Raw genomic sequence first — 16,001 nt, forward strand, 5'->3', positions numbered from 1 at the left:
CAAAATGAAGGGGGAGAGAGATACATTTCCATATCAGGTATTGTGTTTGGGACAAACATCCTCTCTAAGTAAATTTACATTTCTTTCTATATACTGTGAATGTGTGTATTGATGTATGTTACAAATAGTATATACAACTTCCCTACACCGAAAGCCTCAGCCGAACACTTTGGGCAGCGGAGAGGCACGAAATCCAGCAGTCTTCTTAAACTAGCTGCTCCGGTGTTTTCTCTCTATGCTGCATCAGTACTAGTTCGATAATTCACCATGTAAATAGCAACGACAGTTACCAACGCCCCAAAGAGTTGCACGTCCGAGAATGTTTCACCAAGATACAAAAACCTGGAATATAAATGTAATATACTACTTATAACGATTATAAAATCATCACAAAAACTTGTATAATACTTAATCGAGCCTTATTTAGATTATCATTTTTGTTGTATTCATGTATGTGTTTGATAGTTCCGAAATAAAAAGGGACAGGGAAGAAGAAAGTTATACAAAAACAAGAATAGCTTCTGACATCCTTACCCGAATATAGATGCGAACATTGGTGTTAGAAACGTGAGAGAGCTAAGCTTCGTCAAACTACCTGTAAATACATCACAATTCACAAATGTACAGTTAGTACTAAAATACGAGTTCGAATATTTAGCAAATTAAAAGGGAAAATTACATTGTGTTGGAAACGGTAAGGTCCGCCTCGATTTCCGACGGTTTAAGGAAACCAAGTTTGTTTAGAAGACCGAGCGTCTAGAGTATTAACAATGGGGTCAGAACGGAAGATGCAAAGAGGACAAGGTTTTAAACTCATTACTAGTTCGAAGACAACAGGGGGAAGAAAACCCACATTTACACACAAATGAACAGGGAACAAAAACTACATCTTCATAAAAACAAAATATAAACTCTACCTCTCTAAAAGTTCTATCTTTTGGATAACAACGTATTTCATTAACAAGAAAAATACGTATGTTAAAGACAGAGAGGGAGCTATTAACATCACTAAACAAGATAATGCAAATAGATCTATAGCATAGATAAGAGAGAAAAAACTGACCTTTTGTTGCATTGTAAAAGAACACACCATAGCTGATGGCACTTCCAAAGATCGATGTATAAAGGAGTGCCAAAATATCACTAGAAGTTAGCTCTTTCAGACTCCCACTGATGGCAGGATCATGATTGAGTACGGAAATCACCAAGAGTGGGATCCCACCAATAATCAAGTGCTGTTGGTAAATATGTAAACAAACTAGTTATTCCATATGTTGCCTCATAGGCATAAACATTTTCACTTTTCTAATAACCAACAAAATTACGATATGGAATTTGAACCTAACCCATCCTATCAATGACCTTAAACAAGAAATGATAGACAGAATGGTTACTTCATTACCATTAAAAGCCGAACATAAATTTTGAGATTGAAATACTACAACATTAATATCAAATACGGTTATCACAACAATGCAAATTAATGTGATGGAATCATCAAGAGCCTTTTGCATACACACAAACTAAAACATATCCCACGGAAGAAAGTGGGAGGAAATTATATATCAAAAAGGAAGCTGATATAACTTACCCATCCAGTTGCCATGACAGGGTCAGAGTATTTAGACACCCAACGGACCATAACTGTGCCAACTGCCATGCTTTGAGCAGCAAGAAGCATCCACCACTCTCCACTCCCCCAAAGTGAAGAATTGCTGCCTTCATTGGAAAGTGCAGGTACCTGGAAATTATTGCTTTCCTATTATTAATGCATGAGCGTAACCTAAAGATATATGACATATTTGGCGGAGGATACAAAGTGAACAGAAAAGAATAAGAAAAAAAGTCTTACGAAACAAAAGAGTGGTACTTGAATCATACAAAACTTACCTCAAGTAGTAGAAGACCTACGACACCAAGCACAAGTCCTGCAGCTCCAACCACCCCAATAGACTCACCAAACAGTAGAGATGCAAGTACAGCCACAGTTAAAGGCTGTGAATCTATTATCACCTGTAAATTTTAACAAAATAAATCAAAAAAGGCCTTGTACAAACTGAACTAGGAAAAACCACAAAAATGTAATATACCAGAAAGATAGATGAGTTAAATCTAGGAGCAAGAAGACATTTATAGACTCAAGTAAGGTCATTCTTGAAAACTTAAACAAAAAAAACTGAACACAACGATAGAAGACAATTAAGTTTAGATTATTATAATATGAACTAGAAGAGAAAAAACGGTAACAGGACAAGTGTACGTGACAACTAATCACCTTCTACTCTATTCTTTGATGGATTACATACAATTCCTTTTTACTAGCTCACGACATGGGGTAAGTGTTCGTGGGTAAGATCACAGGTAACTCTAACCCCGGGTTAACAAAATGGGTACAATCAAGGCACTACAGGGCAAGACCACTCACTAACTATACTGAGCATTATACTTCGATAAAAGTGTTGAAAAATAGAGGTGTTACTAACCTAAAAATATGCCCAAACATATGATAAAAACATACTAAAGAGAACAACAGAGTAAAAAGTAACAACATTGAGAATTGAAGTTTCCAGAAAGCCAGAGTTAAGCAAATTATACTGTATAAAGATTTTGATAGAGGTAACGATAAACCCTAGCTACCAGAATAATGAGGTATTGAACATACACTACCCAACCCAGCTGATGTTCTCTGCAAACCTTCAGCAAGAAATCCCTGCCAAAGTGTTAACACAAAAATGTCCCAATCAAATTCAAATAACTAATCAAGAACCAAAATTTTCAACTAGTAAAGAATGAATATCAGTAAGCTACTTAAAATACCAATTAAATGCAAATGTGAAAAGTTTTCACCTGAAAACAAGCAGCATCAACAAGTCCAAATAAAATGATTGAAACCCATGCCATTGTTCCAGAAGGTTGCTTTCTCCCTTTAGATAATGCAAACCCTACCAGCATCATTCCGGCAGGGATGAGCCTAAATGCTGAAACAAAGAAAGGTCCAGCCTTTGGAAAAACTTCCTTCATTGCCACCATTGCTGTACCCCAAAAGAAGAACGGAGAGATTAAAAGTGCCCATTCTAGAACCCCACCAGCAAAACCCATATCAAATTTCCCATTTTTATCCTCAATTTCAAAAGTTAACCCCTTTGTCTGGTTCAACAACTGATCAGTTTCAGATGTTTCCGATGAAGAAACAACGCATTCAACGTCGAGACCAGTTCCGACGCAATCAAGTGGAATTGAATCCTTTTCCATTTCGGAATTTGTCTTTCTGCAAGTAACAACGGTTCTTGGTATTCTAGTTGAAACCCTAGGTCTAACCCAGGAATTTGAGTTAGCTGAAAACGTAGAAAGTCTAGGGTTTTGGTAGGAAGGAACATTGTGAGTTCGTGGGTTGAATAATAGAGGATTTGGCGGGGGAAATAAGTAAGATTTGGGGTGAAAGAGGGAGGAAGTCGTTGTTATTGACATTTTTTTTTATTGAATAAAAAATAGAGAAAGAGAAGAATTTGGGTATGGTTGTTGGAGGATGGAGAAAGAGAGAGAGTTTTAGAGAGAGAAACTATTGTAATACTTCAAAGACCTGAGTAGAGCTACTCTGGCAGTTGGTTTGGGGGTTGATGCTTGGAAATTTGGGGGTTAACCAGCACCACATTTATTTAATTTTTGAGTTAATTCCAATTTGACCCCTAATTTGTTACCAACTAAAACATTTGGTCTGCATATTCGTATAGCATCCCAAAATGGTCTTCAAGATCATACTATTGTTAGTCAATTTTAACCGTTGAAATTTCTTTCCGGTTTTGCTCTTATGTCGAAAGTGTTTTCCCTCCCTTTTTTTTCTTCCCTGAATGGGAGTATAATAGTTGGGCGTTGACCTTCAAAATAACTTTTTTTCTCAATTTCACTTTTCTTCCGCTCAACACCACCACTTGTTTCGCATTCCCCTTTCCTCACCCTCCATCTCTCTCTAAAAGTATACACGGGATTCAACCCTCGTATGGGTTTTACAACCCACATACGAGATTTTGTCAACCCCGTTGTATGAGATTTTTCAACCATCGTTTAGGATTTCAACCTAGCAAATTCAATTTCATCTTGTGATTCTTCGTGATCAGAAACAATAAATTTGGTATCTGTAATGCAAGAGACAAACGAGTTTAAATAGATTTTGGATCAAAATGATCACGATTTTCAATGGTTGGATCTTCAATAATAATAAAAAAATTGCGTAGCTCTCTATAAATTTCAAATTAAATATAAAAAAAAAAAAACCGTCTAATTTTAGAGAAAGGGAGATAGAAAATTCAGTAATGGTGGGGGATGGTGAAGGCGAGAGGAAGAAAGAGATAGAGAGAGACTGGAATTTATTTTGAAGATCACCGGAAATGGTCGATCGGATGTTGTTGTTGATTTTTTTCAGTGACCTACTTTAGTGAAGAAATAGAGAAGACGGTGAGGAACATACTTTTGAATATAGATTATTAAGGAAAAATAATAATTGTTAAAGTTGATTAACGGTCTTGGAATGTTAAAAAGAAAAACAAAGGGTCACTTTGGAGTGCTAGAAAAGGATGGGGGGCTAAAATCCTCATTCGGGGGCCAAATTAGAATTAACCTATATTTTTCATTATTTCTAGTGTTTAATTGCAGGTTCTTCTTCCCCGGCGTTTAAATTTCCCTCCACAATTTCACAGCTTCAAAATTCTTGAAGATAGTCTCACCCATTAAATCATTAATCGCCCAACAGGCTTTATTCTAGAGAAATCGAGGATTGGAGCTTTAATTAATAATGGGTTCTTTTCGGAATCTCAAAAGATGTATTCCACCATTCTTAAACCTGGTATTCATGGCAAAAAATTCACCCTTCCTCTGGTTTTGAAGTGTTTTGCCAATCTGGGTTCTGTAAGGTCTGGAACATGGATTCACACCCATGTTTACTATGATCTTTCCAAGATCATCTCTTGTAATGAATCATGAATTTGTATACGTATTCTTGAATTTGTCCAAGTTCACACTTAACTTGTTTGATGAAATGCCTGAGAAAGCTTTTCTTGGAATGTAATTCAATATGAAACTTCATCAATGATAAATGGGTAGACTTATTTTGGGTATTCTAGATGAAGCATCAAGTCTAGTTAAAAAATTGTTAGACTTATTTCAGATTGTTCTGATCTGTGTTGGCTGAGTTTGGGATGAGAGTTTGAAAATTATAGGCTCAATGGGTTCAACTCAAATTTTCAGATTTCTGAAGTTAAAACCTCATTGCTGTACAAATGTGGAAGCATAAGAAGCGCGAAAAAAAGTTTTCAATCATTTCAGAACAGATTTTATCATGTGGAGTTCCACTATAAAGGCATAAATGTGTAGAAAACATCAAGATGTTGAATTAAGAGAATTTTCGGAGAAGAGGTTCCTCAACCTAGAGTCAAGCATAGTTGCCATAAGTGAAATGAAGCAGCAAGCTTGAGTAGTTGACATATCAATGTTCTTGGGTGAGGCCAGATAGGGGTCATGGTTGTTCTATCCATGTTTTTCTTGTTGGAGATTGATCTGGTGATCGATCACATTAGATCTTTTGATAGTTAGAAAACATAATGCTAAGTCCAAGAGAACCCCGAAATTTATCTCGAAGATAATCAACTTAAAGCTTTGAAGAAGCAAGTAAGTAGAAGTATTATTTCGAAGTATGGTTCAAATATAATGGCAAGAAAAATCTAATTATAATTTCATATGGACTTGATTATTGAAATGTTTTATATAGTCGAAACCTTTCCTTTATTTGCTTTCGAACAACAAATTTAACTTCCTTGATGACATGTTCATACTGACTTGTGATTCATCTTTTGGCACTGGGTTATTTTGGTATCAGGATGTACATTCTACAAGCATGAGACTCCAATAGACTTGAGATATGTCCCTTGACCGAAGCTTTTGTCGAATGCTGTGAATGTTTGGACAATTTAAACATACAACAATAAGTTATACTAGTCAATAGCAATTTAGCGTAGCAACGAAGTGAAGGGTTGTTTGGGTGCTGCTAGACTAGTAAGTGTACCTTCCATACATCTCGAACATCGACGACAGTTGATGGTTCAAGACCAATATCTGCCCAATGAGCAATAACACGGGATGTGGTAGAACCTCTGTTCCATAAAACCACAGCCACTCTTCCACCACTAAGTGGGCCGGCCCAAACCTGCACATTTGTTATCTTGAAAAATAAAATGTGTAGATAAAAATGTTGGTAGTTATACCTAGGATTTTAGTCTAAAATTAGAAATACTCGAGTTTACAAACTTGAATACAAATTTTACTTTCATTTGTTGATAGAGAGTAATAGTACCTCCAAGTCCCCATCTTTTTTAACCTTTTTCCCTTGAACTCCAAGTTTATCTGATCATAAAAACATAAACGAAGTTATACCTTAGAACTTATTGTAAATGTATGGGTAACGGGTAATCGGGTATTGGTATCTGACACTAGTTTATTTGTTTCTCGACTTTGCACTATATATTTCACCAAAAAAAAAAAGGGCGGCACTATATAAAACAGCATTAACAGAAGTAATAGTTTCAAGTCCAAACACGATTTGTGCTTGTATACCCAAGATGTACATATTAAAGCTCATATTTTACTCGTTGGAGTGACTTCAAGTATCCGTCTCTGACATGTCAAAAATACTAATCACTCAATCTTATTATGTGTTTTTCTCTTCTTTCATTAGTATATCTAAACTATGCAAATGCTTGACAATTTGAACTTGTTCATATAAATCCATACCTTGATTAACGGCAATTACCTCCTTGTTGCTAAGCAATTCAAAGGTCACATTGTTCATCGATCGAATATCACATCCGATCAATAATGGAGCCTGCACATGTATAAAGACACTTGTTTGTCACTATTGTAAGCACCAAAACCACAACAAAACTTATATAAAATCTTGAAGTAAACCTTCGCTAATGCCCATATACTGAAATGCGAGCGATATTCCTCTGTTGTCATGCCACCATTTCCGACTTCAAGCATATCCGGATCTAAGAGAAGTAAACCATGTATATTGAACATGTAAAGAAATATTTCTTATTTTGTTCATAATAGACTTGCACAATGTTCTACTCCTAATCAATTTATGTTCAATGCTTCAGTGAAATAATACCGTTCCATCCACCAGGTCCAGCATAAGAAGCCCATTTGTCATTTAAATCCGCACGAGATGTCATACTAGCATCAAGAGTAAGATCATTGAAAATCTTTCACAATGGGATATACTTACACTTGAATGGTGTTTTGATGTGTTTTGCAGCGGTTTAGGGTTTTTACCTGGCCCAAGTATCTTCAATATCTCCGGTTGTTCTCCAACTATTTCCTAAACCTGGAGCCCAAGTTGCTGGATCTTCAGCACCCCTGAAATTAGGTAAAACTTTTATGGAACTTTGAATTAAAAAAATTTGCAGATTACTTTTGTTCTTTGATATGAAAAAAGTTAAGAATAAACTAGCTTACCATTCACATAAAGAGAAAAAAATGTTTCTTCCAGAGTTCAATAAAGCTTTGCTCATTTTAGGGTATCTGTCCTTGGGGCTAGTTCCGTTGTCGTAACAGTTATCATACTTCAAATAATCAACCTCCTAAACAGAAAAATGGAACAAATATTAGTTATCGTTATAACCAGTGTTTAAATAACATTAGAACATGTAAATAACAATCACACGTGTTTACCGTTATAACGAAAACATGGTTGTTGTTACGGTTTTTTCATGCATATGATGTATAATAGAACGACGAAAAAAATGACTGTCAAAAAAGAGTTATAGGATTTGGCCCCTTTTTCGAAAATAAACAAAACATACCCATGAAGCGAATGTTTTTGCATCTTGTTCTTCATGACCTAGTGAACCAGGCATTCTCTTACTACAAGTGTATATCCTAAAATAAAAAACAAAGTCATCCCATTAACTCGAGTACTCTCTGACAGAAAAGAAAACGAAAAATAATCGTGAAGTTAAGTTATGAGCATCAAATATACCCAGCATCTGAATATATTCCAAGCTTCAGCCCCTTGCCATGAACATAATCTGCTAAATCCTTTATTCCAGATGGAAATGTTGTAGCTTTAGGAACCAAATTACCCTAATAAAACCGAAAAAGAACTTGAAGTTTAATCACATGGATTTCTAAAGAAGTCATTCATTTACAAGTACTAAGGCTTAAAGTTTATATATATATATATATATATATATATATATATATATATATATAGCTTAGGGACCTACCTGAGAGTCTCTATTTAGTTCAGCCCAACAATCATCTGATAGAAAGAAAACGAAAAAACGATTTAGAAAACCACTAGAACAGTAGAGAAAGGTAGGATATTACTTAGGTGGTGGTTTTGTTTCTTTTCCTCATTGTCATAATATCTGAATCGTCTGACTCACATGGACTCAAAATCAACCCAAAATGGTAATTTAGACAAGCCAGACATCACAAATATTACGAAATCCGACTGAGTCAATCAGATCTTGGGTCAGATTTAAGATCTGACGCAGGAAAAGAACGAACACTACCTTAATGTGGTGTAAGAATATTGGTAAATTCTTACCTAAATTTATGTATTCATATCCTACTGCTGCAAGACCAGTTGATACCATTGCATCAGCTGTAAAAACATTAATCTCAATTATATATATACACACGCGCGCACAGACGAATTAAAGCAAGAAAGAAGCTCACCTGTTTCTTTAATCAACTTCTCCTCAATATCACACTGAAAATGATTCCAACTATTCCATCTGATCAAATTAGCCACGAAAATTTTAGTACAACCATAAAAAATTATTTAGAGTATCAGAATAGTCCCACGTGGACCAAGTGAAGTCACATTGCCATAGTACAATATTAAGGGGTCTATAACCATGAGAAAGATTTACATGTTATAAGTATAAATATCTAATGTATCTTAATGATAGATTATCCTTTAAGATTATTTTTTCGATTAAAATATCCTTACGATTTTTTATTTTGTAAAAAAAAAAAACTAACTTGAAAAGTAGTCAATTAATTTAATAATGTACAGAGAAGTTAATGTGATCAAAATCAATTACCCCATCTGAGGGGTTCTACCAAGACCATTTTCTAACAAGTTCTTCCTCTTTACAATCCTATTCTCCTTCTTCAATCCTTCAAAGCTCCTTATTCTTGCAGAAGAAGCACCATTAATGGAGGTAATGAGAAAGAAAAGAAAGAAGAATAACAGGGAGAAGATGGGTTGTTTATGACTCTGTAAACTTTTACAACTCCAAGAAGAAGAAGATGAAGCAGAAGACATTCTTGTTTATTAGAACTGCTCAATCTTTGAATTGATGATAAAGAAATAAACTTGAATGTGCTTCTTTATTTATGTAAATGAGATGAACTACTTGAACCCTTTTTTTGACCCCCACACTTGGTTAAGTTGGTATATTATGTTTAGGTCTTTTAGGACCTATGGTTTAAAGAGATGTAGAGTACTTTTGGTGGGTGCATTAAATTGCAGCTAGAAGGCACTATCAAGTGGTCTTAACATGTGATTTTACTTGATTCATACCAATATTCTTATTTTCAAATTCAAGTGTCTGACTTCCTTAATTGATTTTACCGATTTTAGTATCTGTAACTCAAATATTAATGAATTTGAAATCGTAACAGATTACTTACCTTTTTAGTATATTTGGCTACAAAAAAAAAAACAAATTTTGGTTGTAATTATGTCAAATTAGAGGGAAATGCTCTTTATAAGGGATTATGATTCTTTTCTAGCTTCTGTGTTCTAGGGGCGTGAGATGTTAGAGTCAAAACAGACGGTATCACTGACAATTCAAAAAGTATCTTTCGAAAAACAAAATCCTAAAAATTGATTTGCACATACCTATAATAAATATTACAACTTCTAAGATTTTTTTGTTGATTATGATAATAAAAGATTAATAAAAATAATAATTAAATAACGAGTTTTGGTGGAGGTGGTCAGGTGGTATATTGGTGGTGTAGGTTTGACTACGGTGATGGTCGTAGTTCGATTTAGGGTTCAGGATATAGCGTCAGTACCAAGTAATGTCTCACGAGATTTGTTTCGACATAACATTATTAGTAGAAATATTGTGACAGACAGTTACAACCTTTAAAGAGAAATCAGATCACCCACACTTCACAGTGACAGAAATGTGTGAAACAAAAGTTGAAATATGTCTGTGTTTTGGGTGTGAGCACCTAAAAAGAACAAAAGGAAGAGTTAGAAAAAAAAATTGTGCATGATTTTTACTTGGCATAGAGTGACTGTCACCACGAAGATGAGCTCATTGCTCTGTACAATTTTAATATAATAATAATGGTTTAACAGAATACTGCCGTATATAGCCGAAAATAAAAATAATAACATTAACTTCGATTAGGTTTATGTCCAAGTATATTAATATGAAAATCGAAAAAAAAAAAATCATTTAACAACAAAAAGTAGTTCTGTAGAAAAGTACAACCATATGTATCAAAGAATATTAATGATAAGTGTCATTTACTAGAGAATCATTAATAGATGGATAAAATTTAAAGAAAATGCTATTTGATCGGACAAAAAAGGTCCGATTAACTTAAACAATGCAAATTGCTGACGTCGTATGCAGGATTTGCATTATCGGATCATTGGGGCTGTTTTTTGTTGGGCCAAGTAGCATTGTTGTAAATTTAAAGATACTAGATTAAGGGGTTAAATTTTGAGTGAATTAAGGAATATAAGGGTTCATCTTTCCTCCAAAGAATTAGTTAAAGATATGATGATGAAAATGTGGTGCCAATCTTGTCTAAAATGGAGTGAAAAGTGAAAAGTGGTATATTATTATCACATTACTTGGGAAGAAAGTGTTAATCCTCACTCGTATAGAAATATGTAGACACTATTAAGTGGGGCGGCTAAAGGCTGACATTGACATATAAGCGGTAATCATTCGACTTTTATCCATAGGTCATCTATGTCGCACTTATGTTGAAAGACTCTTATCAACACTAGTGCCCCACCTTATTGCTCTTGGCCAGCCCCCCTCTTGGCACTTCCTGTGGGTCTCGGATTGGATCTAATCCGTGTTGTTCAAACCCAACACAGATAGTGTCCTCGGACTGTCCCAATCCGTCGGGGCGCTAAGAGTGAGGGTGGGTCGAGAGTAAAATAAGAGGGACACCTATAGACGCTCCCTTCCAAGAATAACTCTCAGACTCTTATCCGAGACGAAGTCATTCAATTGGAGAATATCAAAAAGTACTCAAAGAATGCAAGAAAATTCATAAGGGAAGTCGTAAAGAGTACAATATCGAAGATGACCAATGAATGATCCAATATATTATACTATATCAAACAATTTCTGATATGAAAGGATGGGTTTTCAAATGTAGCTAGTGATATAGTTTACTCCGTACCGAAAAAGAAAAAGAAAACGAAAGAATGCCTTGAGTTTCTGCCAAAGAAACCATTTGAGGAGAAAGTTTTTGAGTTCATATCTGAAAAGAAATCGACTGAGTTCAAAGAACGGCAGGACCTTCTTCAGTGTTGGAGCTCTCTAGTGCACGTATTCGTGACGATGAGTGATTAGCTCGAACTCCAGCCTTGGATCTCAAACTGGAACGTTGCTGATTAACCGTTACCACAATTTCCAGCTTCTTGCCTTCTGATCAGATAGAACCTGCAGCTTCAAAATCTGCCAAAATGATGATTCTACCTTCTGATTGCACCAACCCAAAATCTTTTTATGAATCTTGAACTTGATTCAGAGAAAAAAACATAGGAATTCAAGTTGAAGTTCTGATTCTGAAGATTAACAGACAATCATTAAACATAAGGTGATGTTGTTATAATTGGAGTCTTTGAATTAGAAAATTGAGCTTATCGGAAACTTCACCGTTGAAGATAATCCTCCGAAAAATCAGTGCTTGGATCCATTACTCGGTTAATATGTATTTCTACCAAGTTAAGGTAACACCAACGAAACGGAGTACATCCAAAATCTAAACTTCCCCCAAGAAAGCATACCTTGTTTGTAGCACTAGACTCTCATACCGATGAAGATAAGTTGGTCAAGAACCTTCGAATACACTAAAAGGGTTCTCTCGCCACCCCATGATTCACGAACTCTGACAAATTTATGATATGATGTCCTAAAGCTCGAACCCATGATCTCGATGAGTTTGGGACACATAGAATGGTGACAACATTTACGAACTTTCATCTATTCTGTCATATTGTCTGTAACACGACACAATTATGGAATGAAGCTACTCGCAATGAGAAATTTTACTTCTAAAGAAGTATCGGTATTTTCAGACAACTTGTCTATCGCCTCTATCAGAACCGGATAGTTCTTATCTGATTTTCCAGGAAACATTTCCTTTTGAACCATCTCTTTCAAAATCTTTAAAGCCATGAGAAATTCGTTATTTGAAACTAACCCACTTATAAGTCCAATGTATACAAATACGTCCGGTGTCATTTCTTTATCTTCCATCTCACGGAAATAGACCAATGCAGTATCTGCCTTATTGCATTTGCACAAACCATTAATTAAAGCCATATAGGTAATCTTATTAGGAACACAGCCTTTCTTCTTCATTTCGCCCCAATGATGAAGAGCTTCATCGTGTTTTCCTGTATTGCACAAGCCATCTATTAAAGTTGTGTAGGTGATCACATTGGGTTCGATCTCATAATCCACCATTCCTTTAAGAAAAATTAGAGCTTCATCGATTTGGTTTGTTTTACACAACCCGTCTATCATCAAGTTGTAGGTAATAATAGAGGGCAAGAGACCCTTCTTTAAAAGGTCGTTTAGAAACTCTCTCGCCTCTGATACTCGTCCGGCCTTACAAAGTCCACGTATCATAATGTTATAAGCAATAACATCTGGTTGATAGCCACGTGAAGAAATGTTCGTGAATAGCTCCATAGCTCGATCAACTTTGTGGATCTTGAATAACCCATCAATGGCTGCAGAATATGCAATGATATCTGGAAGGAAATTTACTCGAACCATCTCATTTAAAAAATTACAAGCTTCGATTGCCTTCCCATTATTGCAGAGTTGCTTTACTAGTGTGGAAGAGTGTTTGATCCATGGCTCGTGCCCGAAAGAGCGCATTTCCCTCAACAAATCGGTAGCTTCCGAGACATTTTCTCTTCTACATAAGCACCCAAATATGCAATTGTGAGTGAATTGTGTAGGGTTAAAACCCGACTCTTTCATTTCTCTCAGAAGCTTCATTCCTTCTTCCAATCGATTTGAAATGCATAGCTCGTTGATTAAATTATTATAGAGAAGGATATCCTTTTTACAACCGACTCGAGCCATATCTTTAAAGAGTTCTAGGGCTAAATCTAATTTCTTATTCTTACATAAACCATCAATCACAATTTTGAAAGAACTAGTCGTCGGAATTACTTTTTCCTTAACGTTAAAAAGATTATCAGTGACAATTTCCCCGTCACATTCAACTCCAATCATAGTCTTGATTAAGGAAAAAGCTTTCTCTACCAAACTACAACGAATAAGCCCATCTAAAACCGCATTATAAAGTGAAACCCTAGATTGCAATTCCAACCCCTCCACACCTTCCTCGAGTAATTGATTTGCAGTAATTAAGTCACCTTCTGCACAAAACGAGAAAATTAACTTCGAAACTACGTCAACATCAGGAGTAATACCAGTATCCTTCATCTCTTTGTAAAAATCCAAAGCTTTCTTAAGCTCGTTCTTCTTGCACAACCCTTTAATTAATACACTATAAATTGCAAGGTCTGGACTAAAACCTAACTTACGCATTTTATCGAACAGTTGAAGGGCTTTATCAACTCTTGAGTTTTTCGTAAAATCATGAATCAACAATACCAGAGTTTTCTCATTCAAACTCTTATTCAATTCTTCCATTCTTTCAATCAATTCAAAAGCTTTATCAATCTCACCCCATTTACTAAATGAACCCACCAAAATCGTTAAAATATGTTCATCAACCCAATCTTTATCAAGAATTTGATTAAACACATTCAAAGCCTCTTCGAATTTTCCTGAATTACAATATGCTTGTAAAACTGGGGTTAGGGTAAATTTATCAGGAACCCAACCTAAATCAATCAACTCATTCAATCTCAATTCAACCAATTCAACTTTACTTGATTTAGCAAGAACTTCTAATAAACAATTATAACTATAAATATTCAAAACAGTAAGACCCAAAATCTTAGATTGATCAAATATGTAAACAGCTTCATCAACTAAACCCTGATTACCCAAACATCTAATCAAAAACCCTAAAGCACCTGCCGTCATTGAACATCTAGAATTCACTATATCTTTAACTAGAACTTTCATATGAGAAGTTTGTTTTGCTAAAGAGAGAATCGATACCATTGTGTTATATGTATAACAATTGTGATTATACCCATCTTGTTCATTTGCCCATTTGAAAAATTCATAAGCAATTTTCCAACTTTTGAAATTTTTCAAAACAATTTCAACTGTTTCAGGGTTTAATCTATCTCCATAAGTTCTTAATTCTTCACTATTTTGTATCAATTCTCTCTTTATAAAGATTGTAATCAGTCTATTTACAATCTCATTTCGATCTGAAGCAATGGGTATACTTGAATATGAATAATGGGTTTTAGTAGACTGTGGATTAGGGTTTGTATCAATAATTGGATTGAAGCAATGGGTATACTTGAAAAATGTGATTAGATGAGTATTTCTCTGGTTTATAGGTTTTGGTGGGAAGAAGAAGAAAGGAATGATTTTTGTTGGTTTTCGTAGTAAAGCCATTAACTTAGAAGTCTTGAAGTTAAGGGTACCTGTGTTTGAGGTTTCCCTGAGAGGGGTGTTGCTAATTTACGCCATTAATGGAGCGTTTGAAGCTTCTTCTTTTGTGAATACAGAAGTGCTGCCGGCGTTAATGGTGAAGTAAGTGGAGCTCCCAACTTTCTGCTACATCAATAATAACTGTGGCTAAACGAGTAGCTGTAATTGATTTTTGCACCCATTTTGGAACCGAGAATCAAAATTGTTGACTAACATAACAAGAAAACCAAGAGAGTGTCAACAAATGGTACCCCATCTGCTCCGTAATGCGAAGGTCTAAGGTTCGATTAGCGATTACTTGGAACTATGGAAGTGTAAATCTAGAAACATTGAATTTGGGTATAAATAAACTTTAGGCCATTCTATTTCGTCATATCGTATTTATCACATCGTATCGATATATCAACTTATTTGTAATGACTATTGTAATCAATATTCAAAAAAAAAAAAAATCTAAGAGAATTGATGTGAAAATAACGATACTTGTAGTTTTCCTATCATTACTTGTATGTATAGGGCAGCTTACCTTATAATTCATATATTTTCAAACTTAAATTTGAAAATATTCTCATATATTTTGCAAAAAAAAAAAATGAATTTATCCATTTTTTTTTATGGAGCGAGTCAAACCATTATCTTCATCTATAATCGTATTCTAACTATTTATGTTTTGCATCAATGTTTACTGGTGAAAAGATAAAAAATAAATAAATGAGAAAGTTCGAATTCTTATTTGATCGAAACATCCCATGACCCACCCTCCAAAATGACACACAAAATTAAAAACTTCCGCAAATTTTCGTTTTTAAGTATTTCTTCAAAGAAAATGGTGTTATTATTGAAAACTAAAACACTTTATGAGGGTAACTTATCAGAGATGAGAGATGTACAATAAGTTGCATTATAAGTTGTCACAAAGCTACCAATGTATAGGGGAACATAACGGTACGCACCACACCATTATAAGATGTTATTAGTCGGTAAAGATGTCCTTAAGACATTTGCTGAGGGCATATCAATGGCATCTTTTCAATAAGTAGAGTACACTATCGGTCTTATCGACCAAAAACTTTTCATAATTGCAAACAAATGATGTTCTTTGTTATCATCCAGTAAGACATTTACTAGAGGGCA

General features: G+C 34.9%; 3 protein-coding genes across 3 annotated transcripts; all 3 read right to left on the bottom strand.

Annotated features, from left to right (window-relative positions):
* Position 1: 1 nt before the first annotated feature.
* LOC147563812 (nodulin MtN21 /EamA-like transporter family protein) lies at positions 2 to 3,658 on the bottom strand. The gene is made up of 7 exons (XM_086640834.1): positions 2,848 to 3,658; positions 2,663 to 2,710; positions 1,891 to 2,013; positions 1,592 to 1,741; positions 1,064 to 1,235; positions 535 to 595; positions 2 to 342 (listed from the first exon to the last, which is right to left on the bottom strand). Exons 1-7 carry the CDS (start codon positions 3,466 to 3,468, stop codon positions 234 to 236), a joined length of 1,284 nt encoding a protein of 427 aa, XP_086496960.1. The 5' UTR covers positions 3,469 to 3,658; the 3' UTR covers positions 2 to 233.
* Positions 3,659 to 5,648: 1,990 nt separating this feature from the next.
* On the bottom strand, positions 5,649 to 9,493 carry AGAL2 (alpha-galactosidase 2). The gene is made up of 14 exons (XM_086640917.1): positions 9,105 to 9,493; positions 8,734 to 8,792; positions 8,603 to 8,659; positions 8,277 to 8,311; positions 8,030 to 8,133; positions 7,854 to 7,929; positions 7,507 to 7,631; positions 7,324 to 7,407; positions 7,160 to 7,224; positions 6,955 to 7,037; positions 6,781 to 6,871; positions 6,344 to 6,393; positions 6,056 to 6,196; positions 5,649 to 5,941 (listed from the first exon to the last, which is right to left on the bottom strand). Exons 1-14 carry the CDS (start codon positions 9,326 to 9,328, stop codon positions 5,855 to 5,857), a joined length of 1,281 nt encoding a protein of 426 aa, XP_086497043.1. The 5' UTR covers positions 9,329 to 9,493; the 3' UTR covers positions 5,649 to 5,854.
* Positions 9,494 to 11,346: 1,853 nt separating this feature from the next.
* Positions 11,347 to 15,672, bottom strand: LOC147563814 (Tetratricopeptide repeat (TPR)-like superfamily protein). The gene is made up of 2 exons (XM_086640880.1): positions 15,166 to 15,672; positions 11,347 to 15,076 (listed from the first exon to the last, which is right to left on the bottom strand). The coding sequence occupies exon 2, from the start codon at positions 14,829 to 14,831 to the stop codon at positions 12,285 to 12,287; it is 2,547 nt and encodes an 848-aa protein (XP_086497006.1). The 5' UTR covers positions 14,832 to 15,076; positions 15,166 to 15,672; the 3' UTR covers positions 11,347 to 12,284.
* Positions 15,673 to 16,001: the final 329 nt, after the last annotated feature.

The sequence above is a fragment of the Eschscholzia californica genome, unplaced genomic scaffold, assembly GCF_041429995.1.
Source record: "Eschscholzia californica isolate CP2 unplaced genomic scaffold, dmEscCali1.0.p SCAF_1, whole genome shotgun sequence".
Taxonomy (NCBI): domain Eukaryota; kingdom Viridiplantae; phylum Streptophyta; class Magnoliopsida; order Ranunculales; family Papaveraceae; genus Eschscholzia; species Eschscholzia californica.

What these genes read in the sequence shown, in the direction of transcription:
- LOC147563812 (XM_086640834.1), bottom strand. Translation starts at nt 3,468, where the DNA reads ATGTCAATAACAACGACTTCCTCCCTCTTTCACCCCAAATCTTACTTA. An exon ending in CTTTTACAATGCAACAAAAG is followed by an intron (nt 596 to 1,063) that starts GTCAGTTTTTTC and finishes ATGTATTTACAG; the next exon opens with GTAGTTTGACGAAGCTTAGC. An exon ending in ATGTTCGCATCTATATTCGG is followed by an intron (nt 343 to 534) that starts GTAAGGATGTCA and finishes TTTATATTCCAG; the next exon opens with GTTTTTGTATCTTGGTGAAA.
- LOC147563814 (XM_086640880.1), bottom strand. Translation starts at nt 14,831, where the DNA reads ATGGCTTTACTACGAAAACCAACAAAAATCATTCCTTTCTTCTTCTTC.
- AGAL2 (XM_086640917.1), bottom strand. Translation starts at nt 9,328, where the DNA reads ATGTCTTCTGCTTCATCTTCTTCTTCTTGGAGTTGTAAAAGTTTACAG. An exon ending in ATTGAAGATACTTGGGCCAG is followed by an intron (nt 7,225 to 7,323) that starts GTAAAAACCCTA and finishes TCTTGATGCTAG; the next exon opens with TATGACATCTCGTGCGGATT. An exon ending in ATGTTCGAGATGTATGGAAG is followed by an intron (nt 5,942 to 6,055) that starts GTACACTTACTA and finishes AAACATTCACAG; the next exon opens with CATTCGACAAAAGCTTCGGT.